Below are 26,042 nucleotides of genomic sequence, written 5' to 3'. Positions count from 1 at the left end.
GTGACCCGCTTGCTCGTTTTGCTGCTATTGATAAGCAGAAATATAGATTTAAATCTATACTTGTCTGTTATAATTTTTAATAGTAAACAAAAAAAAACAGAAACTTTATTGTTTTGGGATAAAAATAGCTTAAATGTTAACCCGGAGTTTCAGTTATAAGTATAATAAATTCCACTTAAACCCGTTCATCAGTTTATTTGTAATGCGCTAACTGACAGACAGGCAGGTAAAAATTAAAAAAAAAAAACCTGTTTGTGTTCTCTATTGATATTTATGGTCTGGTAAATTTGTCAAAAATATTATAAAAAAATGAGTGGGCTGTATAATCAGTTTCGCCAAGTCAAAATTTGGTGAAGTTCTGGTGAATATTCTTTACCAGGAATGCTATATAAATTTCCTGAAATGTTTGACTGCCGATTGCCGCTGTGGGCAGCGACCCTGCTTTCTGAGTCCAAGGCCGTGGATTCGATTCCCACAACTGGAAAATGTTTGTATGATGAACATGAACGTTTTTCAGTGTCTGGGTGTTTATGTGTATATTATAAGTATTTATGTATATTATTCATAAAAATATTCGTCAGTCATCTTAGTAGCCATTACACAATTAATTAATGGTGGTGTATTAAACACCCTATTTCATTCTCAAAGGGGTATAATTTCAAAATATCCTTCCTTACACCCTCTAAAATGCATGTCTCTAGGATTAGCGGTTTGAGCTGTACGTTGATTTTTTCGTCGTATTTATCCCACCTAGGGTAGAATTTCCGAAAACTGTTGTACATATATTTCTTTATTTTATTTTAAGACGCAAAATACAAAGTTTCATGGCTGTAACTTGAAAAATGATAATAATAATAATAATTATAAACAGTTATTTATTCAATATATATAAATATATATAATTCAAAGTCCTGACTGACTGACAATCAAGGCACATCCTAAACCGCTGGGGTTAGAAACCTGGAATTAGGACAGATTTCTGTTATGACGTAACCGCGCACTAAGAACGGAATAAATAACTGTTTATAATTATTATTATTATTATCATTTTTCAAGTTACATCCATGAAACTTTGATTTATGGTTTTGGATTAAAAATAAAGCAATAAGTATTTCACAAATTTGACGAATTAAAACTCCTTAGACATCAAATAGGGAATGAATATTTGAAAATGTCAGATTTTTCAAGTAATTTACGTTCAAATTTCTTTTTGCATTAGCAGCAAGACGTTTTTTCAAACCGTTGTTGTTAAAATTTACCAAATCGAAGAGTGGAAAAATTGACGTGAGTGAAGCCGCGGGCAAAAGCTAGTAAATAATTAAGATGCAAATAAGAAATACTGTGGAATCACGAATTTCTTTTATTTCTTCAGGTGATTCCGTTATGGGTAAGTTGAAAGTTGATGCTCTCAGCAATTTTAGAAGTGAAGGAGGCAAAGCTGTTTGCAACCACTGCGATAAGAAATTTATTTCCGGTAGAGGGATACGCGACCACTTGCAGACACATTGTCCCTACTGCGAGCTGCATTTCCGCCATGCAATTCAATTCTCGCTCCACAAGTTACAAGTCCACAACGTCGACGACAGACTGTGCGATGCGTGCGATGCAAAGTTCAACTCGAAAAGGGCCTTCGCAAGACACAAAGACGCGTTCCACATGTTGGGAAAGAAATATTTCTGCCAAAAATGCGATTACGAGACCTGCAACGCGAATTCCCTGTACAGGCACAGATTTATGCATAAGACTGAGAAAAACTTCCACTGTGGGTTCCGTAAGAAGTCCTTTTTGAGGAAAAATAATTTAACGAGGGCGAGAAGATTCACACGAATCAGCGCAATAAAGTATGCAAGACATGCGGACAGGCGTTCGTGCAGAAGGCCAGTTTGAACTATCACATGAAGAAACACCATCCAAAAGTTCATTTCTAGTTGAGTAACGTGTTTTTTAACTTGATAGGTTTTCCCGTTTTTCTTGCAAACAATAGGAAGATCTTCCTCCGAGCGGGTGATCGTGCTCAGGGACCGAGGTCCGAACATTCAATTTTGGAAGTTGTATATATAGGTTTTCTTTATGAACACTTCGCTAGCGCGATGCAGGATTTTTGTGACGCCATCTAGTTCTGTGACCGCTACAGTGTCATTTCTCGGTGATTAAGTTGTCTCCTGCCCATGCTAGCTCTGTTGTAGTCTATTATAAAATTATATAGGGGAGTGCACTGGATATCTATAGTACGAGTTTTTACTCAGTTTAGGTTCCAGTGATTCAACCATACTAAGCTATGATTTCTGTCACAATTTAATAATCGTGTGAATAAATGATTTTATTATTATTATTTATTATTATAGATGACCGTGTAAAGTACTTCTGAGTTTAATATAGTAAATGGTTTTTTCGGCCACCTCAAAGTTGTTAGTGAAACTAAATTCTAGTTCGGTAACAATGTTATCGTTTTCGGTGCACCAAAATTTTAAAAAATCTAACTAAACCTTTAACAATTAACGACGATAAGTAAAACCTGACCATGCCATATTGCGGATAAAAATGGAACTCTTTTTTGGTGAGGGTTTGATGCAAATGTGCTATCCCAAGAACAGGTGATTTATTTTCCTAGTCAGTTACTTCTGCTAAGCTTTCTGGTGGCTAAGATCATTTGAAATTCTTTAGCCCGCTTCACTTTTTGCGATAATGCGTCAAAAAATAACAAAGCATCAGAATCTGCTATTGATGAAATGCTAGAAAAATTACTGAGCTCTTCAGTAAAGTGGAAACATATAAAGAACTTTTGTGCTGAAACATGATTATGATTGTGATGAAATATGACGCCTAAATAATATTTAATATGTGAGAGCCTTGCTGGCTTATAACGTTTTCAAAAATACCACCGGAATCCTATTTCTTTTGCGTCGTGAAATTCTGTCACGCCCGCTATACTTTTACTTGATTTGTAAGCAATAAGTATATTATTATGATCGATAGAACTTTCACTTCTCTTGGTCACACACCACACCATATAGATTATTATAAGTCAAAAACTGAATAAAGTAAGAAAAATAACGATAAGGATCATTACAATACGTATACGCAGAGGATAAGATGGGACGTAAATTAGTATTTTTTGTCTTCAGGTGATTGTAATCGGAAACAATTGAGAATCATTCAACCCAGCAATTGTAGAAGAGAGGGTGACAAACTCATCTGCAACCATTGCGACAAGATATATAAGAGCAGGCAAGGGGTACGGAATCACCTGAGGACAAACCACATTTACCGGTACGACTGCCCACACTGCGAGCTCCACTTCGCTGATACATCCCCGTTAATAATCCACAAGCTAGAGGTCCACAATGTAGACGATAGAATACGCTGCGACGCGTGCGACGGAAAGTTCAACTCGCGACGGGCGTTTGACAACCATAAACTAGTGTTTCACATGCTGGGGAAAAAGTATTTCTGCAATCTGTGTCCATACGAGACGTACAATAAAGATTGCCTGTCCCGACACAGAGTGAAACATAAGACGATAAAGAACTACCACTGTAAGTTCTGTAAGAAGTCCTTCCTTAGAAAGACTAATTTGAATCTTCACGAAAAGATCCACACGAATGAGCGCACGAAAGTGTGCAAGATATGCGAACAGTCGTTCGTGCAAAAGGCCAGTCTTAACTATCACATGAAGAAACATCATCCCGAAGTTAAATTCTAGATGAGCAACTTATTAAACTCCCTTCCCAGCTTTCGTTTTTCGCTCCGTTCCTTGTTTTTGTTATTCCAACAGAGTGCCAATTGTGAGGTTTTCTACCTCTGTTTACTTATTCGATCAGGTGTGAGTAAACTACGGTTTATACGGTATCGAAGGAACGCCATCTAGTGACGATACTGTTTCCCAGTTATTTAACTAGCTGAAACTCCTTTGATACCATATAAATTGTTGTTAACGTTTTCATATTGGATAGAAGCAGGCGTTACTTTGCGGAATTCCGAAAAATAAGCTTAATTTGCCGTACTCCGCGAAAAGCAGGAGAGTGTATGGTGTAGAAAGTTACTATGTAAATATATATATATATATATACAATAAACATATACTTCGTATTCGTTTTTATAAAGTAGCAAGGAAAATACCAGTAACTTTCTAAATTTGATTTAGCACCGACTTAAAAATATTGTAGAAAATATTTATTTCTTGCTTTTTAGTTGTCTAATAAAGTCGGTTCTTTTTTGTCAAAAATTTTTTTTCCACGGTCTGACGGTGGCCTTCGCCTATAAACAATGCGCTTCAACTCAAACTCATTGAAGGACAGGAATGAATTTTCTTCGTGACCATATTTCTGCAACGATGTTGTGTGTGACATTTTCGGTTGCATTTTCATTAACAGTGATCTGCTATCAAATCACAAAAAGCATACCAATGCATATTTTGGCGTACAAAAGAAGGTCTTTTCGCCAATATTTGTATTGGTTAAAATATCTTATAAGTATTTTTGCGGAAATGTATGTCGTGTTAACTTTTATATGATTTTACTTACTTTTTAAAATTGTATATATATTACAAAGCTTATGAACAAATCGCTCAATGAATAAATAAATAAATTTTTCATCGCTAACGGCGCAGCTGTCGGACCGAACGTAATAATAATAAATAAACCATATCCGCATCACCCAAGTAATACATTTTGGTATCCTATAAATAAAATTCGGTGGCAAAAACTTTTAATGTATTTAAACATACTCGTATATCGATTAACGGTCTGGTTTCTTTTTTCTTTTTTTCGTGTTTCTGCGCAATCTTAACGAGACAATCTCGCTTGTAAGTAAACCGCGGCCTTCATATAATTCATATTTAATGAAGTTAAAATAATAACGGTGCATACTCAGTACATATTTGAAAATTTAATTTATGTCCATAAAAATATAACCAAGTATTGGTTAAAATTATTATACATTTATCTTTTTTATTAAAGAGTGAGTAACCTAAAGAATGAGTATTATTTTTGAAACTTTCTTACACTCTTAACTTAGCACAGGTATTAGGTATATACTGATTATGACTATTAAATGAAAAAAACAATTGAACAGTTGCATGCTTTTATTTGCCAGTCACTCAGCGGGAGATGGAGAGAGCTATGCCAGGAGTATCTCTACGTGATCAAATCAGAAATGAGGAGATCCGTAGAAGAACTAGAGTTACCGACATAGCTCAGCGAGTCGCGAAACTGAAGTGGCAATGGGCAGGGCACATAGCTCGAAGAACCGATGACGTTGGGGTCTTATGGTGTTGGAATGGCGTCCCCGCACCGGTTAGCGCAGCGTAGGTCGGGCCCCGACGTGATGGGCAGATGACATCAGGCGAGTCGCTGGGAGCCGCTGGAGTCAAGCGGCCCAGGACCGTGTATTGTGGAACTCCCTACAAAAGACCTATGTCCAGCAGTGGACGTGGACGTGGTTGAAATGATGATGATGCTTAATTAATTTACATACTGTTCAATGTATATTTTTAATTTTTTTCTTAACAAAGTTATTCTATTAAAATATGTTCCGTTCCTACCAAGCAGGGCCTAATGCAACATAACGTCGGTGTAGTTGTTGTGGTATATAAGTTAAAGTGTGCCAGAAAACACTGTAAAACTTTTCCGACGTTACGTTCACGTGGTGCGTCATAATAAATGTATTACGATATCTACAGTTACGAGGGGAATTCATGCAAAAGGCATTTTCCTTGGTACTGTGCGGTGTGCTTTAAAACTCAGCCAGTAATTGGTATGTAATTTCATTAAAAATTTTCTTTGTTATGCATTGTGAAGTATCTTTTCTCGTAATATTGATATATTAAATGATTATAATATAACTGTATATACTAATGTGACAATAAATGTATAAGTAATCTTTATTTTAATAAATATTGCATTGACTGGCCTTGTTTTAATTTTAACAGTATGGCAACTTCTGGTATCAACATAATAACCTATTACAATCTGTTGAGCTGTTTGTCCTTACTTAGTTCAGTCTTTTATCTCGGATAACGGGAGTGATATTCCTGGATAAAAAGTGTTTTGTTTATTTATAACACAGTTAGGAAAATAAAGGACGAATAGAGAGCCTTATCGCTTAAAAGCGATCTCTGCCAGGCAACCTAAGGATTAGGACAACAAGAGCGAGAACAAATAGGTGTTGTAAGATTATTATAAACCTACATTCAAATAACTACATACGAATACATGAACAAAATATAAGTATTCTATTTCCTTATTCATCTCCTATATCCGTCAAAATTTAGTTATCTTTTAAGTATTTTTGCGGAAATGTATCTATGTTGTGTTTACTTTTATATGATTTTACTTACACAGTGCATGCTCGAAAATCTATACTTATAATAAGACTGTAACTAGAAGATTTCTGTACATTTAATATATTTTGAAAAATTTCATCCGGGGATGCTTTATAATCTATACTGAGTGCAAAACAGATTTTTATTTAATTTTTGTCTGCCTGGCTGTCTGTCCGGGCATCACGTGAAAACTACTGAACGGATTTAAATAAAATTTGGTATAGTGGTAGCTGGTATATCGGGTCACCATATAGGATACTTTTTATCCCGATAAAAAATATGTTTCCTCCGGGAAACGGGATGAATTTTATTATCAATTTTACTTCATAGCCCCGTTAGATTTGAACCGATTTTAATAATTCCGTTTTTATTGGAAAGTTTATACTATTAAGCATGTTTTGACTAATTTTAATGAAGATCTGATGAGAGATAACTCTTCAAAAATAACAGTAAGTCGCAAGGCATATGGGACAACAACGAATGCATGTGTACCATCCTACTAATATTACAAATGCGAAAGTTTGTGAAGATAGATGTTTGTATGTATGTATCAAGTAAACTAATGAGAACTTACTAACTCTGTATACCAAGTATAATAATAGTATGTACGTAGCTAGCCACGATGATTATGTCAGCGTCAGATCTATTCTAGCTTCTCGATTGACTCATACGCGGACGAAGTCGCGAGAGTCCGCTAGTTTTATATATATTACAAAGCCTATGAAAAAATCGCTTCATGAATAAATAAATAAATTTTTCATCGATATGAAAAATTTATTCATCGGACCGAACGTAATAATAATAAACCTTCTTTATTCCGCATCACCCAAGTAATACATTTTGGTATCCTATAAATAAAATTCGGTGGCAAAATGTTTTAAAGTATTTAAACATACACGTATATCGATTAATTGTCTGGTTTCTTTTTTCTGGTGCTTCTTAACAAGACAATCTCGCTTTTAAGTAAACCGTGGCCTTCATATCATTCATATTTAAAGAAGTTAAAATAATGACGGTGCATAGTCAGTACATATTTGAAAATTTAATTTATGTCTATAAAAATATAACGAAATTTAAAAAGAAAATTGACTGTAACAATATTGATATTAGAAGGAAAAATAAACTCGTTGTGCAGTTTACTAGGCTACACGAAATTGCAAATTCATTCAAGGGCAACTGTATATTATTTTATAACAAATTACCGAATGAAATCTTTGAGATGTCTCTCAATAAGTTCAAAGTTTATATAAAACGAAAGCTTACAGAAAATCCTATTATAATATTAAGGATTACTTGAACGATAAAAAAGTTTGGGTGTGAATTGCTCTAGCTTCAAAGCTTGATATAAATAAACTGTGAGATGGTGATAACACAAAAAAAAATTACCCGGCTAAGTTTCTGTGGGCTCTTCTTAGATCAGGGCGCGTTTGGAACCCTCGTAGCTTTAGGTTTAAGTTGGCGAATGAAGTAATCACCATCCCCTTACAATTATGTAAACATATATGTATGAACGCGTCATAAGTGCCTGTGATAGGCCTACATAGGAATAAAGAAATTTTGAATTTGTATTTATCATGTTATTTGGATGTGTCTTAATAAGATACTGTAAAGGACAAGGGTAGGTTTAGGAGGTAATTAAAAAAGCTTTCTATGCAGTAAGCGACACCTTAATAAGGTTAATACTATATAGTGTTCCATTCCATGTTACAGTTTGGTAAAACCCGTCGTGCGGAAATTCAACTCTCGCTTGGTTGGTTTGTTTTTTTTTTACCAGCCATCCTTCCATGATATTTCTTAAATAAAAATCAGTTTATTTTCATTACTTAAAGTGCTCTTACATTGAATTATTATATATATTCTCTCTTTCTTTCTTAATCCAGAGCTTACGGGATTGGAACGCTCGCAAATTGAAGTCATTTCAGAGTACCAAATCGTACCGAACGTCAGAGTAAAATGGCACTTATTGCATATCGTTTTAAAGCTCTAATTTGTCTGCATATCTTTTGTCAGTTAAATCTGTAGTTCACAGTTTGCAATTCTAAAATGAATCTCATTTAATTATGGCAGTAGAATGATACGCGTAATCGACGTTAGCAAGCGTGCAAATCTTATATCTGTGAACTTTAATTCCCCTTTGGCCCGCGAAGTCGAGACGTAGTTTCGCGTACAACGTATAGGGAATTTACCATGGTTTGGCATTTAGAAATTTTCATTCTTCATTAACACAGAAGTTATTTATGTTACCAATGATGTTACCAAATTGTTAAACCTCTTTACAAGTCGGCACTCTGGTGCTGAACTGGGCGAGGTGAAAACGAGAGTTGATAACACTATTCTTTTCTTGATATTTACAGAATCTGAATAATATAGTAGTGACTAAGAAAAACTGAGCGATTAAGAAACATTAAAATACTATGGAGTCATGAAGACGGGATAAATGAGTATTTTTTGTCTTCAGGTGATTGTAGTAAGAAAAAGTCGGGACTTGTACAGCCTGGCGACTTTAAGAGGGACGGCGACAAAATCGTCTGCACCCGCTGCGACAAGACGTATAAAACAATGGAGGGTCTACGCAATCACGTGATCACAATCCACAACCGGCCGTACGTCTGCCCGTACTGTGACCTCCGGTTCGGTGACACACCTCCTTTGATAATCCACAAGTTGGAAGCCCACGACATCGACGATAGAATTAGCTGCAATGCGTGCGACGGCAAGTTCAACTCGCAGAGGGCTGTTACCAAACACATTAAAGTTTACCACATGATGGGGAAAAAACTGTTCTGCGAACTGTGCGAATACGAGACCTACAACAGGCATTGCCTATCGAGACATAGCTTTAAGCATAAGACCATTAAGGACTACCACTGTAGGTTCTGTAAAAAGTCCTTTCTGAGGCGGCGGAATTTGGTCCTTCACGAGAAGATACACATGAACGAGCGGACTAAAGTGTGCCAGATATGCAAGCAGGCGTTCGTGCAAAAGGCCAGTCTGAACTATCACATGATGAGGCATCACCCAGAAGCTAACTTCTAGATGTGTCAAATAAGAATGCCTACATGCGTCTCGGTTGCCGAAATTTTTTCGTAGATATGTTTAATCTTGATCTTCTTGATCTATCGAGGAGACCAAAGGTTAGGATCCTGGTTTTTACCGAGCTGCGTAAAATAGCTTCCGAGCAGAGATCCTTACTCTTTAGCATTTTGGATATGGATAAAACCTTTAAAATAGACACACACGGTGATTTTATTACTTCGGCAGAACTTATAATCTATCAAATCTTCTAATCTGTTGGGGATGGTGGGCAGTATACAAATATATTCAGTTAACCAAATAACAAAATCCCCTTGAGTTTTTGATAAATAAAAAAATTAAAACTTCTGATCCAATTTAGTGCCAACCTCTTTGAATGATCGGGTACATGTCATACAACGACGACGCCGCACCGTGCCCATCGCAGTAAAGATGGGATGTTTCTTACTGCACCGAGGTTTTATTATCAGGTGACATCGCCTGCATTTTATAAATCTATTCTTTATTAACGCGGTTTATACATGTAGAAACTAATGCAATAAATGTTTGTTTTAGTAACTCTGGTTTTGATTTTAGCATACGCTAAACCGTAGGTGTATCTTTTATCTTTTGATACTGAGATAATAGGTGTTGCCTGTCCCCATATATGCTTCGTCGAAATTTCACTGTTAAAAGATCTAGAATAGTGTCTCCATTCGTCATATCCATGTCGTTTGAAAGGTTAATTTTCTAGAGCTGGTGTGTTACATATGTGGCGGATACGGTCATACGCACTTGCATGTTATTAAAATTAGGTTAACAGGAAACACGTTAATTTAACCCCTTCTGGATAAATTATTAACAAGCTCAAAAATAAAACTCCCAAAATTTGTACCTAATATATATCATATCAAAAGTGCTCGTAAGTCATGCCTCTTCTCTTCTGCTGCGAGTATTTAGTTTTAACATCAACCGCATTAAAGATAAACTTCTCATATTTTTTTTCAATTTGAGACGCATTGTTGAAACATTAGCTTGAGAATGACCAGCTGTTGCCCGCGCCTTCGTACGCGGTTTTTCGGTTTTTCATGAATCCTGCGGGAACGGTACATTTTCCCGCAATAAAAAGCACATATGTGCTAATCCAGGTTATAATCTATCTTTATCCCAAAATAAAAGTAAAGTGAGCTAATCGCCTCGTACGACGACCGCCGGAGGAGTGGTGTTTACAACTGTATTTTGATCTGAACTCAAAAAATGGTTAAAATAAGAACTTTTATACTGATAATGATTTTTTTACTACAAAATGAAATTTGTTGCATTATTTGTATGATGCGTAAATTTTGCACATGTATGGCAATACACTGTAACGTAATACCAGTGGCGTTAATAGGGTTTTGAATTTGAGCAAGCCCATTTACCTATAGGACAAATTTAACTCGTCATGATCTCTATGTTACCATTTTTGTTGTGCTAAATGACAAACAATATCAACAAACCTTTGAAAAACACTACGTTTAAGGTCAGCACGCGAATTATGATTGGAAATTTCGATTGATAATTGGTTGGATAAAGAATTTCTATGCGCTGTTTGCCAAAATTAAAAAAGTAATCGTAGAACACCAAGTGTTTCTGAGGGTTCTGCTCTCTTTAATTTTTATGATGCCTGGTAATTTATCTCATAACCAGCAACGTTCCAACCATTCTTTTCATTAGAAAAAAAATATGCAATACCAACAAACAATTTATTAGCATGGGAGCATCAAATAGAGTTCTAGAAGATCCATTAGGATGTCTTTTATGGGCTTAGTATGAGAAATACACAAGTCTGACGTAGGTTTCGGTGAAGCTGTATATTTTTTAAGAAATTATAAAAATTTACCTGTTGATCGCCAATTATTTTTTGATTGCGCCACAGAAACAATTTGCACACATTTAGAGCTCATATTTAACAATATTTACTTTAATTTATAAGAAAACAAACCAGTAAAATACTATTCAACTCAAAAAAACAATAATAAACTTCTAACTAAGTAGTTACTAATCAATAATCTGTCGAGTGTCAACTAGTTGTAACACAAATAATAACACGCGTGAAGTTGTTTCAATTCGCTCGCTGGTCATCTTCACCAACTTCAACTCGCAATCTGGCATTTGATCTCCATACTAAATTATTAAATAATCTAGATTGTCTCTGCTAAATACATTGAAATTTCTATGAGAGAGAGCAGTAAAATAAAAGCCCCATATAAGCAAATGAGTGTGAGCGAGACAAAGCGGGACCTCCGATCGCGTACGAAGACACGCGAAGAGCGCGATAGTGATAGTTCGGCGGCCGCGCCGATCGGCTGGTTGCTACCACAGAGTCTACCTGCCAGAGTAACGTAGTGCTTGCAGTAACGTAGACAAAGAGTATACATTATTGAGCAAAAGTTAAAACATTGTATTTATATCCTCACTGCTATCAAGTTTTAATTATTTTGTTAATTTGAAGGAGATATTTATAGTAACGTAAGCCCGGCTTTTCGGCTTGTATGGTAGTACCGCCACTGCGTAATACCATATTAACGTTAGCCAAAAATCCTTTATTTCAACCGTTGCGGTTGCAGACTACCGATCTTGTAATAATACTTGCGCACCAAATAACATAAACGATGAGAAATTTACTCCGAAGACAACGTGCAATGTATTTGACACAATATGTCCGCAAATAAAGTCAAAAAATGAAATAAGTCCCTGTCCTGTACATTTTGCTGTCTTTAAATTGGCTGTCGTCACGTTTTCTACCTCAAAGCAGTAGTAACACCAAGTTTCTTTTCTAGGTGCGATCTATTACACGATCGCCAACGACACATACACTTGCAACGTATGCGAGAAACCCTACGCCTCCCAACCGCTGGTCTCGCAACACTATCGGTTCGTGCATCTAAAGAGACGCCCGAAACTGCGCAAGTGTCCGCATTGCCCGTTAAAAATACCCGCTCACCAGCGAAGGAGGCACCTGGAAGAGAAACACAGTATAGTGGCACCCACTTGCGGTATATGCGACAGAAAGTTCCGTTACCCGTGCGAACTGGTGCAGCACCAGAAAAAAGTCCATTTAGGCGAGAGGACGGTAGTTTGCGACGTTTGCGATAAGCGATTTTTCGATAACATAAGTTTGAGGTTGCATAAGTCTACGCATTCTGTGGAGAGAAGGTACTTAAAAGAGTTAAATTGAATCACGTAAATCGACAGTTGCAAAGTGAAATGATTTATATACCAAAACATTCGCTTTTCAGCTGTAGTTGTATTTTATTACGTGGCAAAAAATAAAGCAATATTGCTATTTGGTAGAAGATATTTCTAATTAACGATTGTGTCATGATTTTTAATAACTTAAGATTGTCTACATACCTTTTTAGTCCGATCCCACTTCTGAGATAAAATTAAAACACCTTCTCCAACACCATTATATATATATTTTAGTTCACTTTACACACAAGCTAAAATTAATACAGTACAAAACTCTTCAACACCACCACTCCGTTCCGAATTCGAATCAAAATGCCTCTAAAAATTAGGACGCCGCTTCGAACATCGCGTTCTCCGCTCGGTCTCTAAAATACCGAACAGACAACGCGAACTCAGATGAAATCCTTTTATTATTAAAAGTCAATATAAAAATCTTTTTAATCAAACTACTTACTTAATTATTTCAAAATAACAATAACATTTTAATATATTTGTAATCAGACAAACTCAATAATATATTTAAAATCATGAAAATTGCTAACACATAAATTCAGTTAACTTTTTTACTTTTCACCGGTCGGAATTGCAAATTCTTTCTAATGGAAATAAGAGTTAAAAGAAGCAATACTTCGCGAAAACTCGACACGGCAATAAACGTGTCGTCTTATGATTTGTACTGTTAGGGAGTGTGGTATTCATAACCCTGATCGGTTTGTACGCGAAATCGCACCGAAACACTAAATCGCTAGCAAGCTAGCATAGCGGCACGTCGTTGTCGGTAGGGTAATAATAAACAATTATATCATCTGCCTACTCGGTATTTAGTCTGATCGAACACTGTTCAGACAAATTGTGTGAGTTAGTGGTGACGGCGGATCAGAATACAGTGGTCACAACCTCCTCTTTCCGCGGGTGTCGTACACGGCTATAGACGGAATATAATTCAACTCCCTGATGGTCAGACGGACTTGCGACCATCTAAAAAATTCCATCCATTCTCCATTTAAAAAATAATGTCCCAAATCTTACGAGAAGATGTCGATGCTCCAGATCTTCGACTGTGTTGTATACGTGTCCTAAAAGACCTTCGTCCAAGAAAAAACAAATTATTCGTTGTCCCTTCCTGTAACACTGTTCCACGAAGCATTACGCCTATACCGCGTTCATTGTCGTCATTTAACGCGCTCTTGGACAGCAATGCTCAATGGGATCTATTCCATGACGGGTGGACAGCATTGTTCCGTGAATTGTTGAGATACTCTGAGAATATTGAATGACTTTAACTGCAATATTCGCAGAGTATCACAGTACACTATATTAATATGATGTCTTTTATAATGTCCAATGTCATCTTTCATTGATTTGTCTTATCATCATCATCAAATCAACCGACTGACGTCCAATGCTGGACGTCTTTTGTAGGGCGCTCCAAACTCCACGATTCTGGGCTGTTTGTTTCCAGGGGATCTCCGCGACTCGTTAGATGTCGTGTCCACCTGGATGGGGGTCAACCAACGCTGCGCTCAGCGGTGCGGGGTTGCCACTTTAACATCTTGATTCCCCAATACCATTGTCCCAAAGGACAATTTGTCTTATAGTTATCCAAAAATTATGTAGGTCTATCTTAGTTAGTGTAATGGCCCTGTCGTACTATAACAAGATGTAAAATAAATAAATATATAATGGAGAACGGGAAGCGACGTCCTATGTGCTACTACTAGCGTCTTCTGAGATCACCACCCCGTCTACCCAGCGATTTTGGGCAAATTATCCCGTTGGGAGAGGTCTGTGGTCCAGAAGTGGACCTTTTGATTCTTGATGAATATTGTAATAAGGGGTCTTACTCTCCGCTAAAAGGTTTGCTTGTGACGTCTGCGAGCGGCAGTTTCGATGGGAGAACAATCTGAAGGAGCACCTGAGGATACACAGTGGGGACAGAAGATTTGCTTGCATGGTCTGCGGCAAGGCGTTCGTGCAAAAGAGCACGCTCAAAAAGCATGAATTGACACATTTGAACCTGAAACTACACTCCGTTGCAAAAAAAACGTAAGGTTTCATAACGTCTATACTAGTATTATAAAGCTAAAGAGTTTGTTTGGTTGAACGTGCTTATCTGATTAACAACTGGTTCGAGTTGGAAAAATCTTTTGTGTTATATATAGGCAAATTGTATGCGTTGTTTTGTTATTTCTTTTTCTATGTACATTTTGTGGTGTGCAATAAAAGCATATTTATTAATTCATTCATTCATTCAATCATTTAATCTTTCATTCATTCATTCATAGTCCATTTATCGAAGAATGCTTTGGCTAAATTACTTCACAATACGACCAACATGAATGAATCATCAATGAAAAACGTTGCAAAAATGGGAAAAATTATTCTTTTTGAGACCTTCCAATGCATCCTTCAAATACAATACTAATACAATAATTAGAGTAAAAAATTATTAAAAAATGGAACCGAGCTTAATGTCGGGATAAAAAATTGGTTGCCTGTAAAGTCGGTATACGGGCGAAAGTTTTACGTGACAACGACTTTGAGTGGTAAAATAATTTTAATGTGAATATTCATTCGTATAGTAGGAAGAAGGATGAAATAATAGTAACAATTTAAAACATTTATTTATACAAAGAATTATGTTTAAAACATTAATTTATACAAAGAATCTCGCACTGAATTTCATATTAACAAAATTTTATTTTTACCTTTACACATACATACGTATTTATATACAAATATACATACAATAACTTGCAATACATTAGCGTACAATGAAACAGCGTTTACTACAAAGGGACGCGTGCCTTTCACTTTTTATGTCTGTCTCTCTCGATCTTAGGCGGGCTAACCATGTCCGAGTGGAAGGGACGCGTGCCTCTCACTCGCTCTCATTGTGAGCGCATAACGTGAGCGGAGCGTAACGCAGTTTCTTGAAGTGTCACCCGGCAAACCAATTTATAAGACGTTGTCACGTCAAAACAAAACAGGATTCATTGAAAATTCGCATTCAATGTCAAAATAAAAAAACAAATGTCACAGTTGTTTTTTGTCAAATTGGAATAAATCATCTACGGAGTTCTAAACGTCCTTTACGTGCAAGCGAAGCAAAGCGACGCAAACCTTGACTTGAAACACCGTATAAATGTGGGTATTATCATGGACCTGGATAGATTTGATTACATTTCTACTCATCTCCTTGCATTCTCTTAAAAAATCTAATCCACGCCTTAAAGTTCGTAATGAACACATGTACAATAACACCGATTTAATTTAACATGGTATTGTCTGTATACCTTGCCTGCATCTTACTCAGTTTAATGAATGGCTGTACCTAATAGAGTTTAATAGAGCAATTTATGATTATGTCTCCAACAAGAAATAGTACCAGAAATGAAAACACGAAAATTTTGTTTTAGGCAAGGAACGTAAGATCGACCGGAGCTTTGACGAGTTTTTCACCATTACCGAAGATGGGGACGGAACGGAACTATTCGCGTGCAAACTATGCACCAACGTCTTCAAGAAACGAGACTTGTTCAAACAGCATTACAGGCATGTCCACCTCAAGATGCGCCCGAAGCTGATCGGGTGCTACTACTGTAAGGAGAAGGTCGCTGCGCACATGCGTGCCCACCACCTGGAAGTGGTCCACGGGGTCCCAGCGCCATCATGCGGCGCGTGCGGAAAAAAGTTCGCCTATCCCTTCCAAGTTCTGAAGCACCAGAAAACCTACCACATGGGGGAGAGGAAGTACGACTGCAACATTTGTGACAAAACTTTCGCTTCGCGGGGCAATCTGGCGCAGCATGTGATCAAGCATTCGAACGACAGGCCTTTCAGGTGTGATCTGTGCGAGGAAACCTTTAAATGGAAGAAGCATTTGAGGAGACACATGCAGATACATAGCCAGAAGCGGAATTAGCCGGTGCGGTTATTCCAATGGTGCAAGCAGCGTTTTGCACGAGCCAGCCCTAAACAGTCACGCGATGCCTTTAGCCGTTAATCGGCTGGTTTCAGGAGCCTTTCACAGTGGTGCTTAGGTTATGACTCAAATTTTAGCTAAAGAATTTGCAATTTTTTGGGATCTCTAGGAGTCGTTGATTTCATTTATTAAAATGTATATTTTTATTATACTGTTTTCACCAACAATTGCAGGAAATTTCAGTTCAAATTATTTATATAGTATTTTTTTAATTTTAATTTTTTTTTTTGTAAATTACTACGTAAAACGCTACGCAAATCGAGAATAGAGAAATTTATTACCAAATGTTTGAAAGCGGACAACTTTTTCAGTCAGAAATATGGTCAAGAATAACACCTTTCAGCTGTGAAGAACTACATAGATTATTAATAGTATACATACATTTTCAACCTTATTTAGCAGCACTCTGCACCTTAACTTTAAACCACATAATATAGCATTAGGCACACAGTGCAGCTGCAAGCAAAATTACAACCTTCCGTCGCCCTGTTTTGTTAGATATCTCATTAATGGGATTTGCGAAGTGAATCTTCTACTGTTGAGTTTTATACAATATATTAATTTAATTACAGTTTTAATTAATTAAATTTCGAAAGTGCATATAAACTAGAACTACTTGAAATAAATGAATTTTTAATTTAGATTTTTTTAATTTTAAATAACGTAGTGTGCCGTCTCCTTACGAACACTGCTTGCATTAGAACATTAATAAATTTCAATTTTAAAGACTTTATGTAATTTGACGTTCTTCTAAACCATGTTTATTATGTCCTTCTAAATCCTAATGTTTGAGCCATGCATCATTCAACGTCCCGCACGTTGATAAATGAAGTAGTTTTTGATTTCGATTACATTTTCAAAATATTCAAATTTTCTTCTTTTAACGGATTTTTGATTAGGGTAGACTGGGTACAGTTCAAACATTCTAGCGTCGTCCATAGCATTGGGAATGGTTAAGCAAGTGATGTCGGAAGTATATTAAACAAATGACTGTATATCTGTCTTCTAATTGGCAATGTTATTTGTGATCGCGAGATATTCGCTTTGTTTCAGTCGTTCCCAGTTTCCCCTTCTTCTAGAGCCTTCCCTTTTATCTGCAGTGCAGTGCTGTACAGTACGATCTTTGTCCAAGATTCCCAATATAACTACGTTTGTTCAACCAAATCTCGAACGCTTCCAGTTTCTTGGACATACCTTTTTCAGCGTCCATGCTTCTTGACCTTAAACAATTTAATGAGGTAAAATAGTATACTTTATTATTCAATTGATCCATTGGTATGAATTCCTTTACGATTTCACCTTTGTCAGCGTTTATGCTTCTTAGCCTTAAACGATTTAATGAAGTAAAATAGTATACTTTATAATTCAACTGATCCAGTGGTATGAATTGGGTTAATGCGGACTAATTGAAAAATTCTCTCTGGTCTTGGATGGCTGCACGGCTAGTCACCACGTTATCAACAAGACGTGCCGCCAAGTGATTTAGCGTTCTGCTACTATGCCGTGTAGATACACGGGTATATTAGGTTTTGGGTAAGGCAGTAATAATATATAACTCATACCGGTTTTATCTTGGAGATGTCTCTTAAAAAGTTCAAAGTTTGTATTAAACGTAAGCTCATAGACAACTCCTATTATAGTATAAAGGACTGCGTAATCGATAAAAAAGCTTGGGTGGGAATTATTGCTCTAACCAGGTTGCTCTTCTAATCATTTTAAATGACATTGTGAGATGGTGATAGCAAAAAAAAACACCCGGCTAAGTTTGTTGTGGGCTTCTTAGACCAGGACGCGTTTGGAACCGTCGTAGCTTTAGTTTTAAGTTTACGAATGTGGTTATCGCCGGCATCTCACTACCCTGTAATTCTCATGTACGCATCAAAAGGGACACCTATCGGCCTACTTGAAAAAAGATATTTTTGACTTTGACTTATTACTGCCTTACCTTATTTTATACTAGTTTATCGCAGGTGATATTGCAGTCGAGGCTTAATTTGCAGTGATGAAAAAGAAAAGATTTTTTTTTATACTCTTTATTTGTACACCACTCAGAAAAACGAGAAAAAAAAAGAACAAACACAAGAATAATGGATAAAAAAGGCGGCCTTATCGCTAAGTAGCGATCTCTGCCAGGCAACCTTAGGATTGGGAAAACTAAAAAGAAGAACGAATAGGTGGGGTACACTGTTCAGTACATACATACGAATATCTACATTACTAGCTGACCCGTGAAACTTCGTCTGCACTAAATCTGTTATTACCGGAAAACACGAATAAAATTACATTTTCTAAAAATGAATCGATTCCTAGCTATATCGATTTATCGGCCCCGGAACCCCCTGTATACTAAATTTCATGAAAATGAAAATCGTTGGAGCCGATTCCGAGATTCCAATTATATATATATACAAGAATTGCTCTTTTAAAGATATAAGATAAGATATTCAATTTATAGCCATGACATAAAATTGTGAGCTATATATCATGTGACACAAAGTGTAGTTTTATACGTGGCCGACACGTAGGTGACACGTAGTCTACCCGTCTGCACAAACCGCCTGCAAATAAAAATATTGAATATGTTTAATGCCACTTAACATAATGCTCGTATTGATGTATTCATTGTAACGGTTATTTGTTCTATATGTTCTGAGAAGGCTGTGCATTTAACATTTAGTTAATTACACTGAAATAAATAATTGATACCTGAAACATACTGCTCTTTCAGTCATTTGAGATAGTCCAAAAAATACCTTATCCACCAATGCCAGATTTCTTAACTTATTAGACCACGCGCAACTTGCTACACTACTATATATAACGAATCGAAAGAGCGCCATCTAGTGAAAATAATGTTTCCCAGTATTGTAACTAGATGGCGCTCTAATTCAGTGTCAAAAGTTCTATGCTATTAATTTTTAATTCACTTAAGTTCCGCAAGGAGCGCTGGTTGTAGTAGAACTGCGGCGGGATTTGAGTCTTAAAAACAGATTGATAAGTTAAATTTTACTATACGATTTTATCGGAACGCCAAAGACAAAGTAAAACGAACTTAAAGTTGAGTGTCACAAGTTATGTGCATCGTTCGACCACTCGCAACTTGCTACACTACTTACTGTATATTATATATCGAATCGAAATAGCGACATCTAGTGACAATAATGTCGATTTTTATTTCACTTAAGTTCCGCAAAGAGCGCTGATTGTAGTAGAATTGTGGCGGGATTTGAGCCCTAAATACAAGTCGTTTAGTTAAATTTTACGAATTTACTCGTTGCGGTGATTGCCCAGTTGGTCGAGCTCGACTTCACTTTGAAGGGGGCTGAGTTCGAATCCCAGCACGTACCTCTAACTTTTCTGAGTTATGTGCGTTTTAAGTAATTAAAATATAACTTGCTTGAAAGGTTAAGGAAAACACCGCAAGGGAACGTACATTCCTGAGAGTTCTCGATAATGTTCTCAAAGGTGTGTGCTGTCCACCAATCCGCACTGGGCCAGCGTGGTGGACTACTGCCTTAACCCCTTCTCAATGTGGGATTAGACCCGTGCCCTTTAGTGGGCCGATAATGGGTTGATATGATGATACGATTTTATCGGAACACAAAAGACAAAGAAAAACGTTAATTGTTTTAGTGCTACAAGTTCTGTGCTACTTATTTTTAATTCACTTTAGTTCCGCCAGGAGCGCTAATTGTATAACTGCGGGATGATTTGAGTCTTAAAAACAAGCCAATAAAGTTAATTTTACTTTGATGGTTAAAAATTTAAAAAAAAGCGTAGTACACACATAGTTTACAGATTTGCTTAATTGAGCATTACTATGAACTATTCAAGCTACGATTGTGCGAGTTTATTCATAAGTATTTAACTGAAATAGTAGTCGGTATATTTTATATGTCCACATAAGTTTTATTTAGGAAGTAATATGGAGATAAAAGTTGCTTATTCCTTAAAACTTCCGCTTGAATAATAATAATTTTTCTTTATTGTGGTAAAAACCCAAAAGCACAAAAAGTAAATATTTAAACATTACACAATAAACGTTAATAATTATGCAAAATTAAGAATAAATAAATAAATAATTCCGATCCTGGATGTTCCTGCATAAGAAGATAATTATAAATATTCAGTTATATTACGAATTTCTAGAGTAAGTACTTTATTTTATTGAGGTAATTATAACATCTTTGTGAGAATTAATGAAACCGATTTCATTACGTTCGGTTAGGTACCATGTACCACTAATGGAAAATTGATTGACTATCTAAATTGACTACAATATTACTATCTACAATATTTTAGTGATAATAACTGGGCACCACTTGTTTGAGGGTGATCCAACGCCAAATATTTAACTGTGCGTCGTTACCGTAAAATTAGTTGCGACAAGAATTATATGTATCTATATTTCCAACCATATAATAAAAGTTCACAGTAAGTTGTCTTTTCTAGGCCATAAATACGACGAGTTCACACTAACTGTCGCTGAGGACAAAACGAAAACTCTCACCTGCAAAGTTTGCGGCAAAGCGTTCAAGAACTACGTCAACTTCTCACAGCACTACCGCAGGGTGCATCTGGAAATACGCCCGAAGTTGCGCGCTTGCAATCTTTGCGACGTCAAAGTACCCAACTACATGCGCGCCTTCCACAAGGAGGAAAAGCATGGCGTTCCAGCACCAACTTGTGCCGCGTGCGGGAAGAAGTTCGCCTTCCCGTTCCAAGTCCTGCGACACCAGAAGTTCCACCACATGGGGGAGTCGAAGCACCGCTGCGACTCGTGCAACTTGTCCTTCATCGACAGCTACGGTTTTAGCCGGCACATGCTGAAGCATAAGCCGGATAAGCCCCACAAATGCGACATATGCGGAAAGTGCTTTCGTTGGAAGAACAATCTGAAGACGCACGTCTTGATACACGGCAACGTGAGGCGGCATGTGTGCCAAGTTTGCCAGGAGGCGTTCGTGCAGTGGACCAGTCTTCAATATCACATGGCCAAGAAGCATCCCAATGTCCCGACAGGAGGAAAAAAGGAGTTAGGCTCAATTCAGAGGCTACGGAATCAGTTGGCACATGTTTGAAGCACTTTAAGTGTGATGTCTGTGAAAAGTGTTGTGGGTGGTCCTTTAAATGGCAGGGGGAATGTGGGAATTATTAATGTCTGGATTTTCTCGGAACTTATCTGGTGGGAGTTAAAAGTTTAGCAGGCTACCTATAGCTAGGCGATGTAAGACTGAAACTTACTACCAGGTTTGATTGCTGTGGAAATCGCAGATAGAATTTCAATTAATTTATTGGCGTATTTTTAGCTAGATTAAGGTTTTTGGTGCAATAAAGATAACAAATGTAATACGAGTCTAGTCTTAGTCTTTATATTCTGCGCGGCGATGGCTATGCAAGGCTTAAAGTCCCAGTAACTTTTGTTGGTACCCACGTAGCTTTAGTCAAGGTCATTAAACATTTTAAACTATGATTTTCGTGGTTAATCAACATTTCTTAAATATAGTTCAACGGGTACATACCACGATAACCTGTTGCATGGATCGTGGTCACTACGGGAGTCCCGTCGTGACCACTTCACTCAACTCAACTTCAACAAAAACCAATACATGGGTCGAAACATCCAAAAATATTATCGGGGTATGTTCCCGTTTAACTATATTTAAGAAATGTTAGTCAAAAACATTTTCAAATGGGCCTATGTAATAACAGCACATGGGTCATGATGGATTATGTTCTACTTTAAAACCTGAAATGATTACAGAACGCTTTGTTGCCATAAATTTGTAAATAAAAAAAGAAGCAAATATATCTTATTAATATATCAGGGGCCTATGTAATAACAGCACATGGGTCATGATGGATTATGTTCTACTTTAAAACCTGAAATGATTACAGAACGCTTTGTTGCCATAAATTTGTAAATAAAAAAAGAAGCAAATATATCTTATTAATATATCAGGCCAGAAAAAAGTATGTTATTATCAGTAAGATATAAACCGATGGACGTCACTTGCTGTACATAGTTCTACTGTACCCTAAGTTAACCTAAGTGAGCATTTTAAGTACAAGAAGAAGTGCAAACAATTAATTAACAATATTACAATCGAGAAAAAAAAACACCAAAATATTATTAAAGCGACAATAGAAATACATATCGAGTGAAAACATCAATTAGCTATTATGGTTTATGAAATACAGCCCGCGGATAGCATAGGCTTAATAAAAGGATAGGGGTAAAAAAAAATTTGAATGGTGACATATTTTTAAAATGTTTCACTTAACACTGCAAAGACTCTGTTGAAGCAAAACGTGCATAGAGTACACCACATTTTACTTGGCACCGACTTTAAAATGATGGAGATCGGCAGGGTGATTACGTATCTCGCGACAGCAATGCGACAGGCGTAAATCTTGCAATCACTGCTGTCAATCGTCCCTTTTCCATAGAATAAATAAACAAAAGTAACGTTGCGGGTTTTAATGGTCAACAAATTTTTGTACACTTTTTGTGGTTAGGCTTGCAATCATCTAAGTTTAAACCGAAAAATGTCAACTCCTCACCACGTATTAAAAAATATTTCTGTTCCCGAACCTAGCGTTAATGGTTGAGGAGTTCTGCCGCACTTCAGCATCAGCAGATTTATTGTGACGAGCCTAAATTGCTTACGAACAACATACCATAATAGAATCGTAACCCGCGTGATACTCATTATTGTATAATTCCGGTGGCCATCTGTGGTCTTCATCACCAGTTTAACATGACTAAATGATGCTTTTCGAAAGCAAATGCTCAAGTTACTTTACTGAAATCGCTATAGATGTCTGTAGTAACTAATGTATTTATAATGTAATAACAGTGTGTAGATATCGGCTCGACAATCTCACTGGTCCACGTCTTCACTGTCCGGAGATCGGAACTCGACTGCCTCGACAGTCGTTCCGCCCTTCCCCACTCGACTTTGCGTGGTGTGTAGATGCGAGACGACAGGTGTCTTAAATGTGTGTGTTAGTAGAGTGTAAGTTTGTATGCGTTATTTGCCTGTATGCTACATCCCTCCTTTATTATATTTTTTTTTTTTTTTTTTTATTAAAATACATTATATAATATTAAACCCCCATTTTAGTTGTTCAAACAATTTTAATTATACCTGTGCAAATCATTAGGCATTACATTTATAAATCAAAAATAACTAAATCAATTTTCATTAAAATCACATGTATCTTGCTGATTAAGAATCTTATTTATAATCAATTAAATAATTACTTTCCATTACTCAGAATCGATTTCGGTACTACCCATTTTATCCGTGTCACTTGTCTCAACTGCCTTCCACTGTCCTTCCACTCGTTTTAAATGTAAAATATTTCGCCTTACCACTTGGCCCGTTGTATCATTGCGAACTTCCACATCTCCATTTTTGTTCGACTCGACTGTATGGAATAGCTACAGGTTTTACTTGGTCTATCACATGTTGAACATAGTCTACACCCACTAGTGGAGGATCATCGGATGACTTGCAAAGTCGCGATAGTGGGTCGGCTATATTATTTTTACCAGGGCTATATTTGATGTTAAATCTATAACACTGCAGTCTCAGTACCCATCTTTCGATACGGGCACAAGGCTTGGACTTGGGGCCAAATATTGTCTCTAGGGGTTTGTGATCCGTCACCAGGTCAAAGTCTTTTCCGTAAAGGAACATATTAAAGTGTTCGATGGCCCAGACCAGTGCCAGTGCCTCTTTTTCGGTTTGACAATACCGACGTTCACATTCAGTTAGTGTCTTATTCCCATAGGCTATAATCCTAGAACCTTCATCATTGGTTTGAATTAGTACTGCTCCCAGTCCAACAGGGCTCGCATCTGCAATAACTGTGGTTTTATCTTTAGGATTATAATAACCCAGACATGATATGTCAACAAGAGAAGCTTTTAATTTATTAAAAGCAGCTTGTCGAGCTTCATTCCACGACCCTGTAATGTCGGAATTTCTTCCTGCTTTCTGCCGAAGTAACTCTTTAAGAGGCTCTGTGGTCGTTGCTAAGTGAGGGATCCATTTTCCGACAAAATTTACTAACCCCAGAAAGCTTTGTAATTCAGATATGGTCGCAGGTGCTCTAAAGTTTTTGATAGCAGATAAGTATTTGTCTAGAGGTCTAACCCCACTTTCTGAAAGTTCGTGTCCTAAGAATTTGACTACTCTAGCTCGGTAAATGCATTTTTCTTTATTTAAAACGACATTATAGCTATCCAATACTTTTAAAACTTTTTCTAACCTGTCGTCGTGTTCCATCTTATCCTTCCCGAATACTAGAATGTCATCTATAAAGTTGATCACCCCGTCACACCCTAAAAGAATCCTCTCCAACGTCTTTTGGAAGATTTCTGGCGCACAGGTGATGCCAAACATCATTCTTTTGAAGCGGAACAATCCTTTGCCAGTTATAAACGTAGTTATAGGTCTCGAGTCAGGGTGAAGCTCAATATGATGGAAAGCGTCTTGTATATCCAGTTTGGTGAATAATTTTGCTTCTCTCATCTTGGGCAGCAGTTGGTCCATAGTTGGAAGTGGGTGGTTTTCTCGTTTAATGGCCACGTTTGCGCGACGCATGTCCACACATAATCGAACTTCACCGTTGTCCTTTAGTACAGGTACGATCGGTGAAACCCAATTGGAAGGACCTTTGACCTCCTCAATTATGTCCTTCTGCAGCAATTCCTTAATCTTGTCCTCGACCTTGACTTCAAGAGGAATGGGTATTCGGCGATAAGGTTGTGCAACTGGTTTTATTGATTTGTCAATTGGGATCTCCACGAGCACGTCTTTAAATTTAGGAAAGGCTTTCCATTCCACATTATTAACAGCTGTTGGTATATTGATTTGTAGAACTCCTAATGAGGTTGCTGTTATTTTGCCCAGCAAATTACGGGTACCCCCGGAGATCACATAAAAAGTAGCTTGGTCCAATCTTTTCCCTAGTTTTATATCCGCATCAAAAGCTCCCAGTAATTTCAATGGAGTTCCACTACCATATGCAACAAACTTCTTTTGCGGGTTCTTGTTTTGGTTAGTAACTTTTGAGTTGCTCCGTTTCATAAATTGCCATGCCCTGTCCGTGATTAAATTATGATTGCAGCCAGAGTCTATTAACATGTTTACTTCCGTACCGCCTATTTCACACGATACTGTAGGACCCGTGTTTACATTGAAGATGTAGTCGAATTGTTTGCTTGTAGAAGCTACATTAGCAGTTTCTTCAATGTTATTGGTTCGTTTGAATTTTTTCAAATCCTTATTATGAGTTTCTTCCTCTCGATCCGATTTTCTCTTCTGTCCGTCCCTGGTTCGGCACTGTCTTTGAAAATGGCCTATAATTCCACATTTATGACAACTCTTAGTCTTGGCAGGGCATTTTGAATCGCGAGCAAAATGGTTCGTGCTCCCACATCGACTACAAGCTGCACGTTTCCTTATATCCTGGTTC

General features: G+C 37.0%; 1 protein-coding gene across 16 annotated transcripts in view; it reads left to right on the top strand.

The window, feature by feature from the left end:
• Positions 1-26,042, top strand: part of LOC120635493 (zinc finger and SCAN domain-containing protein 31-like) — a 117,004-nt gene that overhangs the window by 43,485 nt on the left and 47,477 nt on the right. The window contains exon 6 of one of the 16 annotated variants that reach the window (XM_039906516.1): positions 21,006-21,913. The exons of 12 other annotated variants lie outside the window; for them this stretch is intronic. In XM_039906516.1, coding sequence (XP_039762450.1) covers positions 21,006-21,634 — 629 coding nt within the window. In that variant the 3' untranslated portion in view covers positions 21,635-21,913. Of the gene's footprint in view, positions 1-3,125; positions 3,999-8,780; positions 9,914-15,987; positions 16,693-21,005; positions 21,914-26,042 lie in introns of those variants that run through there. 3 more of the 16 variants (XM_039906533.1, XM_039906520.1, XM_039906521.1) reach the window with 3 other exon arrangements.

Source organism: Pararge aegeria, chromosome 26, assembly GCF_905163445.1.
Source record: "Pararge aegeria chromosome 26, ilParAegt1.1, whole genome shotgun sequence".
Lineage (NCBI taxonomy): Eukaryota > Metazoa > Arthropoda > Insecta > Lepidoptera > Nymphalidae > Pararge > Pararge aegeria.
The sequence above is the reverse complement of the archived record's forward strand: the minus strand, read 5'-3'. Positions and strand labels throughout refer to the sequence as shown.